The 18,773-nt window shown below is 34.8% G+C and overlaps 5 protein-coding genes and 1 non-coding gene across 6 annotated transcripts; 3 read left to right on the forward strand and 3 right to left on the reverse strand.

Annotated features, from left to right (window-relative positions):
• On the reverse strand, positions 3,767-4,948 carry LOC104756986 (putative clathrin assembly protein At1g25240). The gene has a single exon (XM_010479675.1). The coding sequence runs from the start codon at positions 4,936-4,938 to the stop codon at positions 3,796-3,798; it is 1,143 nt and encodes a 380-aa protein (XP_010477977.1). The 5' UTR covers positions 4,939-4,948; the 3' UTR covers positions 3,767-3,795.
• Positions 5,456-5,529, reverse strand: TRNAV-CAC. The gene has a single exon. It is a non-coding gene; the product is annotated as a tRNA-Val (tRNA).
• LOC104756987 (purple acid phosphatase 4) lies at positions 7,805-9,623 on the forward strand. The gene is made up of 6 exons (XM_010479676.2): positions 7,805-8,077; positions 8,174-8,438; positions 8,548-8,675; positions 8,780-8,908; positions 9,164-9,231; positions 9,331-9,623. The coding sequence occupies exons 1-6, from the start codon at positions 7,838-7,840 to the stop codon at positions 9,554-9,556; spliced, it is 1,056 nt and encodes a 351-aa protein (XP_010477978.1). The 5' UTR covers positions 7,805-7,837; the 3' UTR covers positions 9,557-9,623.
• On the forward strand, positions 12,403-14,487 carry LOC104756988 (anthranilate synthase beta subunit 1, chloroplastic). Its single transcript, XM_010479677.2, has 8 exons — positions 12,403-12,558; positions 12,663-12,829; positions 13,275-13,345; positions 13,446-13,483; positions 13,571-13,681; positions 13,771-13,870; positions 13,971-14,106; positions 14,197-14,487. Exons 1-8 carry the CDS (start codon positions 12,453-12,455, stop codon positions 14,299-14,301), a joined length of 834 nt encoding a protein of 277 aa, XP_010477979.1. The 5' UTR covers positions 12,403-12,452; the 3' UTR covers positions 14,302-14,487.
• On the reverse strand, positions 14,841-16,791 carry LOC104756990 (F-box/kelch-repeat protein At1g24800-like). Its single transcript, XM_010479679.2, has one exon. The coding sequence runs from the start codon at positions 16,778-16,780 to the stop codon at positions 15,089-15,091; it is 1,692 nt and encodes a 563-aa protein (XP_010477981.2). The 5' UTR covers positions 16,781-16,791; the 3' UTR covers positions 14,841-15,088.
• LOC104756989 lies at positions 16,886-18,724 on the forward strand. Its single transcript, XM_010479678.2, has 5 exons — positions 16,886-17,080; positions 17,450-17,518; positions 17,618-17,674; positions 17,847-17,946; positions 18,030-18,724. Exons 1-5 carry the CDS (start codon positions 16,907-16,909, stop codon positions 18,098-18,100), a joined length of 471 nt encoding a protein of 156 aa, XP_010477980.1. The 5' UTR covers positions 16,886-16,906; the 3' UTR covers positions 18,101-18,724.

Below are 18,773 nucleotides of genomic sequence, written 5' to 3' on the forward strand. Positions count from 1 at the left end.
CTGGAGAAAAGTTTCTTCTTTTTGTTAATTGATTCATTGACCTCGCACCTTACCTGGAGAAGGCATTGTATGGTCTCTGATTGTTTAATCTTCTTCTTTACATACACTCATCATCTTCTTTTCTCTCTCTATGTATGCATACAGATACATCATGTGACCTAAAGGAAACGGGGTTGAAACTTAGAGCCCACATAGATATTTTGGACAAGAAACAAAAGAACATCCCCTTTCACAAGAAAACAAATACAAGTCATTATTATTTCATATCACTCGCTATTTTTCTCCACAATTGTAAAATACTTATCAAACTACTACAAATTATTCCCGTTGTTTTTTTTTAGCAAGGAAAAACAAATTAATTAAGAGATCTTATAAAATTTAATATTTTGTTTATTGTTTACTACTCAAAAGGAAGCACAAGTAAATAAAGGGGTTAGAATTTATGTTTTGGAAGTCGGACAAATCATTACTTATTATTACGTATGTCGTGTGCACATAATCAACTCATGTCTCTGTGTGTGTGTGTGAGGAACGTAGAAGGGAATCCATACAATGTGGTGTCATCATATCTATAGTACAATTTTTTAAACGGGATGAAGACCCTTGGACAGATTTTTAGTGTCACGAAAGAACCACTTTGTAAAAAGTGTACAATGACCAGATCCATAAACGCGGAACGAAGGTGGAACACGGATCCAAATCGAAACTGACTCTTCCTCTCTTCGCTTTAACTCTTGTTTGGCCCCAACGATTTTATTTATATACCCCAATTAAGATTGTCTTTAATTCCGTCTTTCGTAAGTAGTAGTATTTATTTCTCGTAAGAGGCACGAAATTTCTCTAACATTGACTTGTAGTTTGATTAGTTGGTACCCTTACAATCTTGCTATTGGCTATGAATTGGTGTGCAAAAGTAAAATACAAGGCCTAAGAATTGAACGGGATCTTAAGTAATATATGGCTTAATCTTACCAACTGTTGGCTAGAAGTAGTTGCCACATAATCTTTTACTCATACTAATTATATATTTTTTTAATGTTGAAGGTTTTTAATTTCTAATATATTTGTGCTACCAATTAAGGTGGATTTTGTACGTAGTTTATTTGGTTTTGAGGTTGACTTGAGAGCCTGACCTTGCCGGAGGTAATTTCCACGTCAGCCAGAGTTTGAGTTGCGGCTGAGAACAAGGCCATTCTGTTCTATATAGCATTTTAAATTTGCGAGTTACCAATTATCTAACCAGAAAAATGCTCCTCCCATCTTTTAATTACCTTCATAAGAATCTATGGACTAAGTCTCTAATTTTAAGAGTTTATATTGGCTCATACCAAGAGTATTTATATTTTGTAGAGAGTAGCCAAAAGTTATTAGTAATCTAAATAACAATTTTTGTTTCAACCTGCAGCCCAAACAGATCAGCATGATCTGAAAATTAATATCCATATGATGAGCTTTAGTGAGCATGGTCCATTCCAAAAAGTTCAGAATACGTAAAGTTTTATTTCCTCCTGCAATTTAAATAGAATACGCTTTGCTTAATAACTAAAAAAAAAATTCTAAGTTTTCCACCAAAAGTTTTATAAAAGAATATATATGACAAAATATCTTTACAATCAAATGGTTATATTAAAAAATGAACGGACTATAATTTATAAAAAAAATAATTTTTCCTTGAAAAATATAATGAGATTATTATGTTACTAGTCATAAGTAGAAACAAATTTCGAAATTTAATTAAAAATCAAGAAGTTTTTTTTTTCAAATTCCATTATTCTAAAAAAAAATTACACCAATGTGCTAAAGTCTAAATCTTTTAACTTAAGTCTCTACAAAGTTTGAGACAGCCATGCATATACCTATATTGCTAAGAACAATAAAATTAGATTGATAAAGTAAACTGTTACAATCATGATTCGTTCAAATTAAATGAGAAGTACCAATTGTTTCAATCCATAAAAATGAGAGACGAAGTACAAAAGATATAAGAAGTATCATTGCATTGTTATATCTAATTTAGTTGATACTTAACGAAGATGGGTCATGATAACATGGGACTTGGTCCCATCGGCTTTTTGCTTTTCAAGGTGTAACGATGGAGGAGGTGAAAAGTTTTATCGACAACCCATAAAGTAACAAAAATAAAAGAAAGTTCAAAGCATTTAAATGATATATAATTTAGAAATTTGACATTGTCTCTACGTCGTAATCTACATAGAAAGCATTATATACTACTCCCTCCGTTTCAAAATATAGGATGTTTTGAGTAAAACATGCATATTAAGAAATAACTATTTTAAAAAAGTTCAACCAATTATAAACAAGACTGCATAATAGAAAGTATTAAACTAATCTAAAAGTTGCATAGAAAAGTGAAAACATCCTATATTATGAAACAAAAATATTTTCTAAAACATCTTATATTATGAAACGGAGGGAGTATATCTCATGCCCACATGACCACATGGGCGGGAAAGCCATTAACCCTACTCTCTATACTCGATGCTATTATCTTCAAATCCGAATCCACTCCCTCTCCATGTTTCTATTTTTGGATGTTAATGGTAGCCGTGGATGAAGCCAATTAGTCTCTCTGCCGTATAATCCCGTTTTTTTTACCAAATATTTATGTTTCAGTTATCTTAGTTGGGGTTATAATTATTAGTGATGAGAAAGAACTAATAAAATTAATATGATCCATTCTTAAAGTCGTTGCTTTGGCCATACCATTTCTTCTGTTCGATAGCGATTTGTCATCTGCGTTATTGCTTTCATTACAAATTTTACAAACATTTCATATCAAAGAAGTCAAATCAAAATGATTAACTTTCTATTACCAAACAAAAGACAATAAAATACTCACCATGCAAAGTGGTAAGGAGGCGCTGCAAATATATATATTTATTTTTACATAACATATAGTATATATGTAATACTATATTACCTTATTAAGTATATGAGAAATAGAATAATTATTTTCAATACAGAAACTTTTTGAGTAAAATTAAAACCTAACAAAGCACGAGTTAAAAGCGATAACCAAATGGTCCAAAATACTTAGAAGGAGAAAAGGATGGGTTGGTAAACTTGTGGGAGGGAAAGATGGAATCAATGCAAAGTCCAAAGAAATCATGGAAAAATAAAATTTAGGACTTCCGATCCGCTAACTTATGTGGTGGCTGAGAAAGCGGCACTAAAGAAGAAGAAGCAGCAGACTTAGGTCCTTTATAGAGCTCATACCATATATCATTTGCTAATATAGTTAAAAAGTTTGATTAATAGTCATGTATTGCTACGGTAAAGAGTATACTGCTCCAATAATTATCAATTATAAAAATGTTATTAGAAACGATGTTAAAAGTGATATTTTCAGTTTCTGGTACCGTTTCTCATATAGTTATTTTGTACCCTTTTAACTATTTTTATATAATTTATCATTTTTATACCCATTAAAAACCTTGTCTCATATATATTATCAATCGGATCCAAAATCAATCAAGAATTAATTTAGTTTTTGTAAATTAGAACTGTAAGTAAATATACCTAAAGGTATATCCCATCCATTTGGGACTGAGACAAACCCGCCAAATAGATCTTATCCATATATTAACATCTCAAAGACTGATTCTCAAACGCCTATACGAATATATATATAAAAAGTGTATACTAAAAATTATCTTAGAGAACTTAAGGTTTGTCTAACGTTTATTATATCATCCGCATATTCAACAAAAGTGAAGTAAAGGCACAAAAAGATAAAACCCAAAAAAAAAATAATGAATCTGATCAAATTGCAAATTAGAAGGTAATCAGATCTGGTAACGTGTGAGTAAAGTAAACTGGCTCGTCAATAACTATAAGAGGCAGCGGACTTGGATCCACGTTATACTTTCTATGCTGATCAGTTTCTGTATTTTCCTTACATGTGAAACACAAGTCGTCTTCGAAAACTTCCCATTTATCGGTTATGATTGTCTGCAACAACTCCGGTCTCTCCACTAATATGATACCTTTTTCTTCCTCTACTTCCATCTCCTCCTTCTTTGTCTCCTCTTCCTCTTCTTCGACTCCATTGATAGCTTTCTCGATTGCTTTAATGTCTTCTTCCGGTATGCTAACAAATTTAGGGATTTCGTTCGCATTTGAGACCCCGAATTCTTTGCAGAACTCAAAGTAGAGTGCGAGGTCTTCTCCTTGAGATGTAGCCTTCTTTACAATTTTAAGAGCCATAACAGCTTCTGATTTTCCAGTAGCTGGATGAATCTTGATGAGAAGCTTGGCGATAGCGCTGCAGATTTTTCCATAAATGTCAAAGATCTCAATCACCACGCAGTCCATGGCTTCAAGGATCAGCGTCCTCTTCATGTTATCAGCCATTGGACGGATTTGGAGTAGCATATGGAGAAGAGACTGGAGTTTCTGGATCCTTTCGAGCTCTTGGCTAACGGATTCAACCTGAGGTTTCCTGTGGCGGCGACGGAGTTGATCGGACATAAAGAAAGAGTATTGGTCAAGAAACGAAAAGTAGGCACGAATAAAAGCATTGAAACCCCAAGTCTTGCTGGGACGGGAATGGCCATCCGAGAAATCAGAGAGGTCGAAAGGGAGGCGACGAATCTCCTGAACGGACGAAACTTTGCAACAAAGCACACCGTGGACAAGCATAAGGGCTTTCAAGGCAACGATCCAGCTTCTTGTGCGGTTAACACGAGAGGAAAGGGAATGAACAAGAGGCTTGAGATTTGTGGGAGAGGAGCGTATCCATTTGTAGACACGGTGAGCGTTGCGGTAATCGACGGATGTGTCATCGTGAGAGGTTGCGTGGATGATAGCGGAGTCAAGGTCAGGGTTGCGGAAGGAGGTTTTCCGGGAGAAGCCGATGGAAAACAAGCTTTTCCGGTCTTTGAGAGCACCAGAAGCCCGTTTCCATAGCTTCATCATCAGCCTCCTTCTTTCGNGCCTCCTTCTTTCGCCCTTTTCCTCTCTAAATTCTCTTTTCTCTCAAACCAAAAAAGCTTTACCTTGTTGTCTCTATTTTAAGTTTTAATTCTTTTGCCACCCTTGCTTTTGACCGTTGTAAACGGTTTTTCGTTTATTTTTTAATTTTAAAACAAGTATAGACATTAAAAGCTGGCACGTGTGATCAATACACGTTTTAGGTTAGTTTTGTGCACGTCGGCTGGCCTGATGAAGACACGGTTTCATCACCTTATTATATATACTTTTATCTTATGATATAACTGATCAAGTTAAGAACCGAAGCTAGATCGAACTGTACAAAACTGTTTTGAACTAGAGAACCTTTAAATACAAAACAAACTGAGGTCAAACTGGAACTGTAATAAAAGAAGACTGATGATAGAGAAAGGGAGTTGTGGAAAAGCTGTCGGCCGAGCTTTTAGTAATCTCGGGACCATGTTGAAAGGATAAAGTCAAAACGTTAGGAAAAAATGATACATGTCTGAGCCCGGGTTCGAACCGGGGACCTCTAGTGTGTGAGACTAGCGTGATAACCGACTACACCACCCAGACCTTTTTGTTGAGTTAAAGCTTGTTCTTTACTAAATATACAAAACTAATGCCATATCGAATTTGCTTATCCACGTTGATTAAGTATTATGTTTCAAATAGAGATTCAAAGAATATGAGGTTGCATGGCAGAAAGGGGGGAAAAAAAAGCATACAAGTTGTATATATATTCACAATCACAAAATTCAAATGATAAACCTCTTAAGACAAATTTTATACTACTATTTAACAATAATTAAGAAAGTATTATCACACACAACTTCTATAAAATATATTTTTCCTATGTAATTATATTCATATGACGATATTTACATACAAGTTATGTAACTCACCTTACGGCAAGATCCATCCAAAGATTCGTTAGAAAATTTCTCAAAACCAAATTTCATATAAAAAATATGAGATCCCCGGTTACTTCGATTCAAACATTGTTCATTGTTCGTTACAAAGCTGTAAACTCAAAGACATTTTCCAAACAGATTAGTAACAAGAATAGACAAACACCTCATCAGATTCAAATTTTTTTTTTTTTTTTTGGGGTTTGGATCATCAATAAATGAAAAACCTTATCTAGATGAAGAGCGGCGAATGCAAGTGGCTTCAATGGTGATGAAGCAAACTAAGCAGAAGAAGAGAATGATAAGCCCGACAATGATTCCGAAAGTCACTGGATCCATTTCTACGATTCACCATTTCACCTTAATCTTTTTTTTTTTTTTTTGACAATGATTCACCTTAATTTTTTTGGCACACGAAACAATAAAAGAGAGATCCTTTTGGCCGGAGGTCTAGTCATTCGTGTCAGCGTGTCATTTAATTGATTCCATAATTTGTAAGCACTAGGTAGGTTTTTTTATAACTAGCTAGCTAGTAGCCCGTTTTAGATCTAATTTAGACTTATACTAGTAATTTTCACAGAGACCTTTGATAAAATGCAGCCGTCAGTTCGGATCTGTAGCACAATGTCTCGGATGTTTAGACCACACAACATAGTTATTTATAGGACCCTTATTTATAACATTATTTGATCTATGATAAATATGAAAATGGTTTTCGTGATATTTAGTTTACGGCGGACGTTGCTGATTTTCATTAGATATTTTTTGAATTTGATTTGTTTGACATTCAGAAAATCCTAATATACATAATTTCATTGTGTTTTCGTTTAATCCATTTCCCTATCTTTTGTGTGCATCAATCTTATTTTCGTAGATTCGACCTCAAAATAGTACGTTGTATTATCATTCATTGTGGTAGTTTAAGCTTTTAAAATTCGTGATATCAAAATTAATAGTATTGCATATTACATTTATTCTTATACTCTTTTTTTTCAGTGTTTACAAGCTAGTCAGAAGAATAAGATAGTGAAAACAAATATTGTTTTTGTACGTGCATTTATAAACGAAAAAGTTTTGGATGTTAAATTTTATATGCCTTGTGTAACGATTTATCCCTTTATTTTTCCTTTGGTCATATTATTATATTTGAAAAAATTAATTGAACAATATGATTGGATATAACAGATCAGGCAATAAAGATATATAAATAATATCGTGATGCAATTATTTTGTTGTTTTGCTTTTGGTAGAGAGTTTGATTCGGCTAGACCACATTTGCTTAGTTGGCATATCGGCGAAGCTGTTTTAAGAGACATGACAGGTAAACAATCCATGATTGCGTATGGGCATAATTTATCCTCTTCTATTTCTCAATTTCCTTTCCGACACATATATCTACAACATACTCATCACTCACATATTAAACGCATTCTTAGCATTTAAGAATCAATCACACTTCATAAGCTTCCTTATAATACAAAGTTTTTTTTTTGTCTTGTATATATATATATATACTGATTCACGTGGATTGATATAACAAGCAGTGTAATCAAATGTTGAAAAAGCAAAACAATAAAGTATTTTCTTTTACGGTGAATTCAAATAAATTTATAAATAAACAAGATTATTATATGGTCAAATTGGTCAGAATTTTTTTATATGACAAGGCTTTTGGGTTCAAAGTTTTGAGCCTGTGCATGTGTGTATTATTGCGTGACCACTGACCATAAACGAATTATAAAATGTTCAAGATTTTCCGAATATTTTTGGTTTAAAGTTGTAGGAAAGCAATATAGATAAGTTAACCCCTTTAACAAAAAAAAGGAAAGATGAATAAATAATATATGAAGAGAAACAGTCATATACGTTATAATAATCTTGTTCGGTCCACCATGTGGACGCTATATTATCCAAATGTGACTTACAAGCGAGAAACCCACTAGCACTCACATGCACAGTCGACTTATATAAATATGTTGCTTTTTCACATAAAGCTCGTTGTGCAAAAGAACAGAATGGGATCTACGTTTAATATCGGCGGCACAGTAATGACTCTGCTTCTCTGTTTCTTATTATTATCTATGGTTCCAAAACTTGAGGCCGAGCTCACAACGGTCGAACACGCACCAAACCCCGATGGCTCAATCAGTTTTCTGGTTATTGGAGATTGGGGTAGGCGTGGACTCTACAACCAATCACAAGTTGCCCTCCAGGTACGTATGTACTACTAAATTACATACTATATATAGTATATACATATATATACCCATATATGTTATATTTAGTAAATTTAATGGAAACATATATAGATGGGTAGAATCGGAGAGAATATGGATATCGATTTTGTGGTATCGACGGGTGATAACATCTACGATAGTGGGATGAAAAGCATCGACGATCCGGCCTTTCAACTTTCCTTCACCAATATATATACTTCTCCTAGCTTGCAAAAGCCATGGTACTCAGTGTTGGGGAATCACGACTATAGAGGAGATGTTGAAGCACAGTTGAGTCCTGTCCTCAAATCAATAGATAGCCGTTGGACTTGCATGAGATCTTTCATAGTAGACGCTGGTACTAGCCATTACATATATAAATACGTAGAATATATCTTACAAGTTTATTGTTACATAATCATATATACGAGTTTAATTTCTCACTTCTTGTCTCTAAATTCGGACAGAGATCGTAGAGCTTTTCTTTGTCGACACAACACCTTTTGTAGACGCTTATTTCCTCAATCCAGATGGTCAAACTTACGACTGGAGCGGAGTATCACCGCGAGAATCCTATCTCCAGACCATTTTAACGGTACTTGAGAATACATCATATATGTCTTAACCATTAGTTTTGTAGGAATTATCGTGTGATATCGATGGCGCTCACATGCATGTATTACTAATTATAATGTGTAGGAGTTAGAAATGGGTCTAAGAGAATCAAGAGCAAACTGGAAAATCGTGGTGGGTCATCATGCCATCAAGAGTGCTTCTATTCATGGGAATACAAAAGAGCTTGAATCTCTTCTCTTACCCATCCTTGAGGTTCATTTTCTTCTCACTCTTATAAATAGAGTTATGTCTTCAGTACTGTTTCAAACCCAATTAATAGAAAAGAAAAAAAGTGAACTTATAGTTTTAGTTTCTAATTAAAAAATATTTCTAAAACTTTGACATTTTTATTCAATCCACTAAATATTTTTGCAATTAACAAATAATTTATGTTTAAATACTAAAAGTTGTAACTCCTTACGGAAAAGAAACAAATGTAACATGTATAGATTCTTGGATTTGTTTCAGGCGAATAAAGTTGATCTCTATATGAACGGGCATGATCATTGCTTGCAACATATTAGCACATCTCAGAGGTAACACCAATGATTCGTTATATATTAGAAACTAAAGTTGCGTGTTTGGTTGGATAAAAGCCGATAATTGTGAATAATATTTGTATTACTATCTTGCAGTCCAATTCAGTTTCTAACTAGTGGTGGTGGGTCAAAGGCATGGAGAGGTTATTACAATTGGACAACACCAGAAGATATGAAATTCTTCTATGATGGACAAGGTTTCATGTCAGTTAAAATCACTAGAACCGAAATGGGTATCGCTTTTTATGATGTCTCCGGCAAAATATTGCACAAGTGGGACACATCAAAAATGTTAGACACTGACTTTTATTTCCCATTGTAAGCTCATTTGTTAATCACATGAAAAATCAATTCAAGAACATAAATTTTACATATAAATACGATTGTTATGAGTGACTCCACAAATTCAAGTAAAATATGAAAGACCACGTTGAAGTCCATGCAGAATGTGGAGAATTTATGCACGAGGCCATCCTCATCATGGGATCTATATCACAACTGATTTAGCTATACCAAACCATGGTGCAAATTAAATGCAATTCTTTTTTTATCCATTAAACATTGAACCGAACAAACAAATACCAAAATATTTGGAGCTTCGTACGGTATTTTTTCAATTTATAAAATATGTTTTCTTTTTTTGCCATGGAACCATTAGCGTAGATTAATTATCGATTGTAAACTTAAATTATTTTGAGTTTTAATAAAATGTTTATATTGTTAGCAACACAAAAATAATCTGTAAATAGATATATTTATCTATGTGAAATGATTTTAGTCTAATGTCACATGATAAGTTTACTAATAACATGTTCCATCACATCAGGAATCGAGTTTTGTTACTTACGAATGGAGAGATTTGCTTAATAAGCCGATATGCTGTGCTCTAATGTTGAAATATATATATATATATATATATATATATATATATATATATATATTCAAGATAAAACTTCAAGATTGATGTATTTATTTCAATTCAAACCAACATAAATTACAAAACCAAGCCATCAACAAACAAGATAGGTAAACCCAAATTAAAGAATAATATACCAAGAATGTAAATGGAATCTACATTTAAGAAATAAATTCCTATATATTAGGAGTTAGAAACATGTTAATACTTGAATCATATTTATATTTTGAATAATGTTTACAATTTTTCTATAAAATGTTCACAAATAACTGTTTTCTTCAGTGAACTTGCAATATATACAAAGAAAAACTCATGTAAGATTCAAAAAATTGAACAAAAACAAATCAGAAGAGGACATGAACAAAAATTGAACTTTCTAATGCCGAACTAAAGCATATACCAAACCATGGTGTCAATTAAATGCAATTTTTTTTTTATCCATTAAACATGGGACCAAACAAACACATACCAAAATATTTTGAGGTTCATTCAGTACTTACCAATCTAATAACTACAGTAAAACTCTATAAATTAATAATGTTGGAACCATGACATTTTAGTATAATTAATAATATTAATTTATAGTGATATTAATTTATTTTATATTATAGATGTATTTTTTATTGTTAAAATTTTTGAAAAATATGAATTGAGACAATTTCACAAAATAAGATTATATTTTTAGATGATATAAAATCGATAATTTTGGAATTATAATTTGATATTTAGAAAAAATTATTGACAATAAATTAAAAATACTATAAATAATTCACTTGTACATTTGACATATAATATAAATTTATGAATAATGAACTCAATTGTCGTATTTTAATAGCTTATAAAACTATTAAATTGAAAATGATGCGTATATAGAAATTGAAAACTTAAATAAAGTTTTTAGCTAGAGAAAATTCAATTTTTTAAAACATACATTGATATATTGTCAATAACGTGGAGGTAGGATGGTCAGTTGGTCAGATCTAGTATGGATTGTATCAATATATATATATATATATATATATATATATATATATATTTTTGTATGATTATAATGAATGGTTCACCGGACCGGACCGGCGGTCGAACCACGTTAACCCGCGAACCGGCAACATGTCCGGGTTGGGTTAATATCAAAACCCAAAAGAAATTGAACCGGTAAAAAACCATATCAACCCGCCAAAAAACCAAAAACCGGTGAACCATTAAACCGGATAAAACCGGGTTCTACTTTTTTTTTGAAAAAATGAGTGCAATTAATTTAATTAATTACCTTTTCTAGTTTTCTTCTAAGCAAATTAGCAATAGTAGGGTTTCTTAGAGAATGTAGATTAAATGTTCTACACTCTTATTCTCTTATTGTTTGAATTTCTAAAATATTTTATTAGTACTGGTTACACTTTGAGTTTGTTACACTTTGAGTTTATTACTTTTTAAGGTTTTTTAAAAACATTATGATTATTGAAGTATTTTATTTGGCATATCCAATTATATCATAGTTATAATCATTGAAAAAAAATAGAAAACCTATTCATACCTATTATTTATAAAAGTATCATCAAAATCAATTGAACCCGGTCGACCCCGGTCGAACCATGTTGACTCATGACCCAGAAGCTTTTCCGGTTCAGTTACCGGTCCGGTTTTAAAAACATTGTCTTCAAGTGTTCTTTTGCTGACGTGTCACCTTGTAAACGAAAGAAACGTTTTATTTTTTTCATTTCATTCGAATATTAATAACCATTATATTATTAAATAGTATTAAACATTCTTAAATTATTTATTAAACATTAATTTATGTATTTATTAAACATTTTTAAATTTCTATAAGAATATTATATTATTAAATCTTAAGATCTTATACATGTTTTCCCAATAACTACCTTCTTAACAAAAGTTCTTAAGAACTGATCTTACATTATTTTTACAATATTTCTCCTCTAACAACACCCTTACTTGATCTCCTATAAACATGCCCTTACAATTTGTTCTAATCTATATTTAGGTTAGGTTAGCCATCGTAGTTAGTGACTATAGAGTATAGACGATAGCAACCTTTTTGGAAGTAGACTGATTCCAAACGCCAATTTGGATAAATATATATATTGACTTTGACCAAACCAAAACAGATTCTCTATAAGAAATCAAAACTAATTAACTCACCTACTGATTAGGCACGTGGTTCATGTTCCAACAAAAACGCACCGTTTCACCTGTCAAACTCCCCCAATCTCTCTCTGAGCATTTTATAAACTTAAAGACTCTTTCTCTCTTTTGGAATCCAAAATCTTTTGTTTTTCCGACAATGGCGGCTACTACATTGTACAAGTCTTGTCTGCTTCAACCCAAGTCCGGTTCCACCACTCGCCGATTAAACCCTTCCCTCTTCAACCCTCTTCCGAATCCGACGAGTAAGTCTCTCTCTCTCTCTCGCTCGGGATAGATGCGTTCCTTATTCGAATCAAAAAAGGCTTCGAATTTTTTTATTAAATCTGTTTTGTTTCCTCTGTTTTAGGAGTTTCGGTTTTGGGGAAGAGTCGTAGAGATGTCTTTGCGAAAGCTTCGATTGAAATGGCGGCATCGAACTCCACCACACCTTCCGCTGTTGTCAATACCTCTAAGCAGAATGGTCCTATCATTGTCATTGATAATTACGACAGCTTCACTTACAATCTCTGCCAGGTTTCATTTCCAGACTCAATTTTATAGTGTTTTGGTTTTTTGGTCAACCAATCAATTCTATAGGAATGTATTCAAGTATGCATGTTGATTTGATTGTTAGAACTTAGAATCTCATTATTTCACAATACAATCTAATTTGGACATGCTAGTAGAATAGACAATGATGTAATGTAAACTCTCTTTTGTTATGTGATCAATTGTTCGCTGCCTAGAGTCTTGGTCTTTTTAAGTAGAATCTTTTAATCCTGTTCAAAGTTTGAATTGGTGATTGTGTGAGTTGCTTTTGTTGACCTTTTGATTTGGTTATTCGTTGTTTAAAATATCACATAACACACGTAGATCCCAAATATACAGTTTGGTTTTCATGTCTTAGTTCTAGTTCTCTTGATGTGGTGTCTTCTGCTTTAGCACAAACAAAATTTTGAATTGTATCGTTTTATTGTAGTATATGGGAGAGCTAGGATGCCATTTTGAAGTTTACCGCAATGATGAACTTACAGTAGAGGAGCTTAAAAGGTAAGAAGAGGGAAACTATATATGTGTTCTGTTGTTTAAAACGTAATCTGGCTAGTCCAATTGGTGTTGATTCCTATATTATGTCTCTCCCTCTTTGCAGTAAAAATCCCAGAGGGATATTGATTTCTCCTGGGCCTGGTAAGTTTTTTGGCCTCTGAAATTCTTTTATGACTATCTTTCTGAAATGCTGGAGAAAGAAGTTAACACTTTTCTTAAATTTGATAGGTGCCCCTCAAGACTCTGGGATTTCCTTGCAAACTGTTTTGGAACTCGGACCTCGTGTTCCTTTATTTGGAGTCTGTATGGGTTTGCAGTGTATAGGAGAAGCATTTGGAGGTTAGTTGCATATAAAGAAGACATCTTAAACATGGTTTTATTCTTTGTATGTTATGTATCCACAACATTTTTGTTTGAACTTTTATCAGGAAAGATTGTGCGGTCACCGTTTGGTGTTATGCATGGGAAAAGCTCAATGGTTCACTATGATGAGAAAGGAGAAGAAGGCTTGTTCTCTGGATTATCCAAGTAATGAATCAGATTATTTTCTGTGTTGTATCATGAAACAGTTATCATAAGTCTGTTTAAATGTGTAGTAAAACAAATCTTGTTGGTCTGTTGTTTCCAGCCCTTTCCTTGTAGGTAGATATCACAGCCTCGTGATCGAAAAAGATACATTTCCCAGTGATGAACTTGAGGTGACTGCACGGACAGAAGATGGTCTGGTTATGGCTGCCCGTCACAGGAAGTACAAGCATATACAGGTAAAACCCACTCAAATGTTGTCATGTATCTCTTCTTGCCTCCTCCATTTCAAAGCAGAACTCTTGAAGTCTTTTAAAAATTGTCCACAGGGAGTTCAATTTCATCCGGAGAGTATTATAACAACCGAAGGCAAGACAATTGTCCGCAATTTCATCAAACTCGTAGAGAAAAAGGAATCTGAGAAGCTGACATAGACTTAGCCTGAATGAGGAAATCAGCAGCTGTTCGAATTAGTGCCTCCCCTGTAATAAATGTTTGCCAATGGAAAATGTTCCTACAAGCTTGGTCATGCATCCTCCCATTGTTTCTATCATAAATATTAGATTTGTTCCTCCACTTTTTACTTAATTTGTGAAATTTAAAAGAGAAAACTATGGTGATTCACGCATGCATGCATAGTGAAAACAAAATGGCCACGGGCCTTTCAGTTTTAGTAGTACCTAATTTCACTTCAGGACGGACCTGAAAAGGCTCGATAGTATTGATATGATACACTGGTGTTGGAAGCATAACACACATGAGATAAAGATCAGAGATCACTTTCGTATTATCATACTAACTGGATTCCCTTTCAAGTAAACGCAGAAACATACATTTTAAGTTTGTTTAACCCCAAAATTGGTCTGACAATATATACTTCAAAAACCATGTCATGCTTTGCTTGGGGATGGTGCAATACTGCAATATAATTCAAAGTTGTGGTATATATAAAGTAATATCGCAAGTGAGAAAGTGGGTAGAACGATAAATTGACTACCAGACGACAATGCAAGAAAGCAAAAAAAAGGTTACTTCACCAAGAAACTTCAACCATGGTCTATGACAAGAACAAGGACGAATGAAATAGGGTAGATTAATAGAAAGCTGAAATCGTTTAACTTACTTAGCTGATAAAATAGAAACGAAACTGAGAAGTAGCAGTCTTGAGATATGAAAGAAACAGGAAACTAAACACATCTCTCTTTCCTTTTGAGCAGTTAATTAGTTGAGTTGCACCAAACTGGGAAGGTAAGAAGAAGAGCACACAACCGGGGGACAATATAGACTCGCAAAACAAGGCCCTGATGAGGACTGACAAGGTTCCCCGCGATTGGGAGCGACTCCAAGAGTCACAGGTTTGAAGTATCCGTCTTGTCCACTGATAAAAGCTGTGTGGTAACGAACTCTCTCGGGTAGGGTGGGTAGGGTGGTTAGGTATCCGTCTATGTCAAACACCACAGCGACTTTCTGTTCCTCGTCAATGAAGAAGGTGCCCCCACCCATCTCATGGTTAAACAGTTCACCAGTGAGGTCGACCGGTCTCATATTCACTTGCAAAAACTTGCTCCAGGACACAGAGTTGGGCTCGATCTTGGTAGTAACCCAAAACTCAACTGTGCTAATCTTATCACAATAATAAACACCCTCATTATGATAGAGCACCACGAGCTGCTCGTCTCTAACGCTAGAGAAAGTGACAGTCTCGTCGATACCAGAGTGAAACGGAAGAGGCAGAGGCGGACCAAATGTCTCTGTTGTGATATCAAAACAGATCAAGAAATCTTCAAGATCCGTTATCTCTCCATCTTCATTAGGTTCAATATACTGCCGATTCTCTTGAGCAAAAAAGTAGGCATTTCCCTTCACAGACGCGCTATGGTTAAACACTATATCCAAGTCGGGTCGATGGACCTTGAGATCCCTCCATGAATTAGAGCTCAACTGGTAGATTTCGTACCTGGAAACTTTTTTTGGATGTTGGTAATAATCCTGAAACCTCACGATTTTGTGGTTACGGTTCATGTCGTATCCAAAAGCATAACTGTCTTGCCAGTGGAAATCGTTGAGTCTGATCCACTTTGTTTGCCCCAAATAAGGGTTCCAAACCAGCAGCCTCGACTTGTCCTCAGCGACGCATAACAGTAAGCCGTCGCAGTGATGCACTTTAGATATCTTGACTTGATTAAGCAAATCTACCTGCTTTATAGCCAAGTCTTGTCCTTCTTCTTCTTCTTCTTTTTCCTTTCTGCTATGGAATTTAACTGAACAAACCTTTGAATTTATCGTCATAAACCCTAAAAACTGTTGCCTTGACGCTGACGCTTCACCCAAAACCCAATCTTTGGTTAAAGTGTTCCATAATTTGCAAGTGGATCTCACAGCTCCCAGAGATGTTATCGGAACCCTCGTGAGTATTTTCCCCCCTACCAAATCCAGTGGAAGATCGCAGATCCTCGTCCTCGTCATTCTTCTTCCAGCTTTTTTCTTGCCGGCTCTCGTCATTCTTCCAGCCTTTCGTCTGACGACGCCGCCGCACAATAGAAAATGATTAGGGTTTTCGTCTTTTTGTACAATCATTTCTTTTGCTCTCTCTCTCTCTCTCTCTCTCTCTCTTGCTTTAATATATGTGGACCCCGGAACTATCTCTCTTTTTCTCTTTCTCAGTAAACCACAAAACGACGCCGTTTCCGGCTCGCCGACTTGATTCACTTGCTGAGATATTTTGGAACACAGCGAAGAATCTGAGAAAGACAAAAGTAATAAGGGCAAGAACATAACATCATCGTGATGTTTTTTTTTTTTTTTTTTTTTTTTTTTTTTNTTTTTTTCATTTTCTTTCTTCGCACCGAGATGTGTGATTTTTGTGTATGTAATCGCACTGGAAAACCCTAATCTTCTCGGGGGGGTTGTCATCTCCAAAATTTAGTAGGGTTCAATCTCTATCCTTGTCTCCGGCTTCGAAGGGGAGCGGAGAAATGGGAGAAGACCAGCTAGATTTCGAGCTCCCCGTAAGAGGTTCTCGCTAGAAAGATCACGTCAATGGCGATAGCTTCAAGGGTCTCTAATCTAGACTCTGAGGTTGTGGAATTGAGGCAGAAGCTTGTGGATAAGGAGAATGCTGGGCTGTGCGTGAGCTTGAGGAGAAAGGCTTCTCGCCTTGAGAGAGATTGCCCCGAGGCTGATTCGAGATTGAAGATTGTCCTCGAGGACAATGTGATGTGAGTTTCGTTTCAGTATCCAATTCTGCCGAGATAGTTTCTTGTTGATGGAGACATAGTCTTAGGGGAATGACTAATTAGATTCAGGATTTTTTTTTTTTTTGGTGTTACAGGACAATTTTCAATTTTGTGTGTTATGATTTAATATTTGGTGTATTGGTTTGATGTTTAGACTTGACAAGTGTTGTTGTATAAATTATACTGTGAAGTTGGTATATATAGGTAGTTATTTATGCAGCTGTGGTCTGTATATTGAGTTTTGTTTGCTCATTATCCAAATCAGTGTATGAGAACATATCTGCGCTTAAGTGTAAAAATCTCTTATAGATTGTAACTGTCTTCCTTTTCTTTTTTTCTGCTAAAGATGAACCTGACTAAGGAGAAGGATTCACTGGCAATGACTGTAACAAAACTCACTCGTGATTTGGCTAAGGTGATACTTTTTTTGTTTGGTTATCTGATGCATGTTTGATTTTGTATTTCACATCATTATACTTTTTGCGAGCTAATGTTTCTACTTTTTTTTTTTTAGTTGGAGACATTCAAGCGGCAGTTAATCAAATCCCTGAGCGATGAGAGTGGTCCTCCGGTAAGAGATTCAAGCTTTTGTTACCATTACACATTCCTTTTCTTGTTTTGTGTTTTTAGTGCACTCCAGTGAGGGGACTAAAGCATTTCCTGCTATTTCTCTCTATCTTGCATGCTTCTGGCCTCTGATTTAAGAGATTGATAGTCTTCTCCTTCTCCATTTGTTATTACAGCAAACAGAACCTGTTGATATCCAGGACATGCGACCAGTCAATTCCTGGACCAGACAAAACTATAGTGGATCTACAGACATGACCAATCCAGGTGTCGAAGGTAACATTGAATCAAATATCCGCTGTTATGCTTTTATCTCTGAGCTGCAACTGAAGAACAACGTATGAGTTTTTATTCTGCAGCTTCAAAATACACTGGAAACAAATTTGAGGATCAGAACCTGGATTTTGGAACAGAGGGAGAGAGGAGCTGAATCGATCGTACCGTTGAGATTGTTTTGAGAAAGATTGATGTTGATGAGTGTACGGATACGACAGAATCCGTAAGGAAACCCGCCGAAGATATTATAGTCGGAGAGATCGATGGCAGTGACGGTGCTACCGTACCGTTTCTGATGTTGTCGTCGCATGTGATTCCCGTCCAGTTACACGGATTACGGTTATCTCCGGTTATGATCCAATCTTGTAAATTTCCATCCGGGTCAAGAAGTCGGGTCTTTTTAACCCGGTTTAGAATCTCAGCATCTCCGTTGGAAGAAACTTGGAGGAAACAAGAAAGAAGAAGAAGAAGTAGAGAGAGGAACAAGGAGAGAGTAGTAGGATTGGTCATCGTGTTGAGAAGATGATGATGAAACACGATGAAGGTGAATAAGGAATGTTGTTATTGATCATGAACGGATTTGCAGGTTTTTTCCAATGAGACTTTCGCTCGTTTTTGGTTGCTTTTGATTCACATGGGAAGTACCAAAGTAGGCTTAGTGTGAGTGACAGTTTTTTCTTGAAGTGTTTGTGGAGTCTTAAAGATAAGTTGGAAAGGAATCTAGAAAACTTTTGTTAGTGACTTAATGTTCACTCTTTGAAAACCCCAACATTATCTACTTTCTTTTTTCTAGTTGGGTAGAATTGGATGAACCTAATAATTTAATT

The sequence above is a fragment of the Camelina sativa genome, chromosome 17 (genome assembly GCF_000633955.1).
Source record: "Camelina sativa cultivar DH55 chromosome 17, Cs, whole genome shotgun sequence".
NCBI classification, from domain to species: Eukaryota; Viridiplantae; Streptophyta; class Magnoliopsida; order Brassicales; family Brassicaceae; genus Camelina; species Camelina sativa.

Coding starts and splice junctions, on each gene's coding strand:
- LOC104756986 (XM_010479675.1), bottom strand. CDS start 4,938: ATGATGAAGCTATGGAAACGGGCTTCTGGTGCTCTCAAAGACCGGAAA.
- LOC104756987 (XM_010479676.2), top strand. CDS start 7,838: ATGTTGCTTTTTCACATAAAGCTCGTTGTGCAAAAGAACAGAATGGGA. Junction 8,676..8,779: donor ATCTCCAGACCATTTTAACG/GTACTTGAGAAT, acceptor TATAATGTGTAG/GAGTTAGAAATGGGTCTAAG. Junction 9,232..9,330: donor CATATTAGCACATCTCAGAG/GTAACACCAATG, acceptor ACTATCTTGCAG/TCCAATTCAGTTTCTAACTA.
- LOC104756988 (XM_010479677.2), top strand. CDS start 12,453: ATGGCGGCTACTACATTGTACAAGTCTTGTCTGCTTCAACCCAAGTCC. Junction 12,830..13,274: donor TCACTTACAATCTCTGCCAG/GTTTCATTTCCA, acceptor GTTTTATTGTAG/TATATGGGAGAGCTAGGATG. Junction 13,346..13,445: donor ACAGTAGAGGAGCTTAAAAG/GTAAGAAGAGGG, acceptor CCCTCTTTGCAG/TAAAAATCCCAGAGGGATAT.
- LOC104756989 (XM_010479678.2), top strand. CDS start 16,907: ATGGCGATAGCTTCAAGGGTCTCTAATCTAGACTCTGAGGTTGTGGAA. Junction 17,675..17,846: donor GCGATGAGAGTGGTCCTCCG/GTAAGAGATTCA, acceptor TTGTTATTACAG/CAAACAGAACCTGTTGATAT. Junction 17,947..18,029: donor GACCAATCCAGGTGTCGAAG/GTAACATTGAAT, acceptor TTTATTCTGCAG/CTTCAAAATACACTGGAAAC.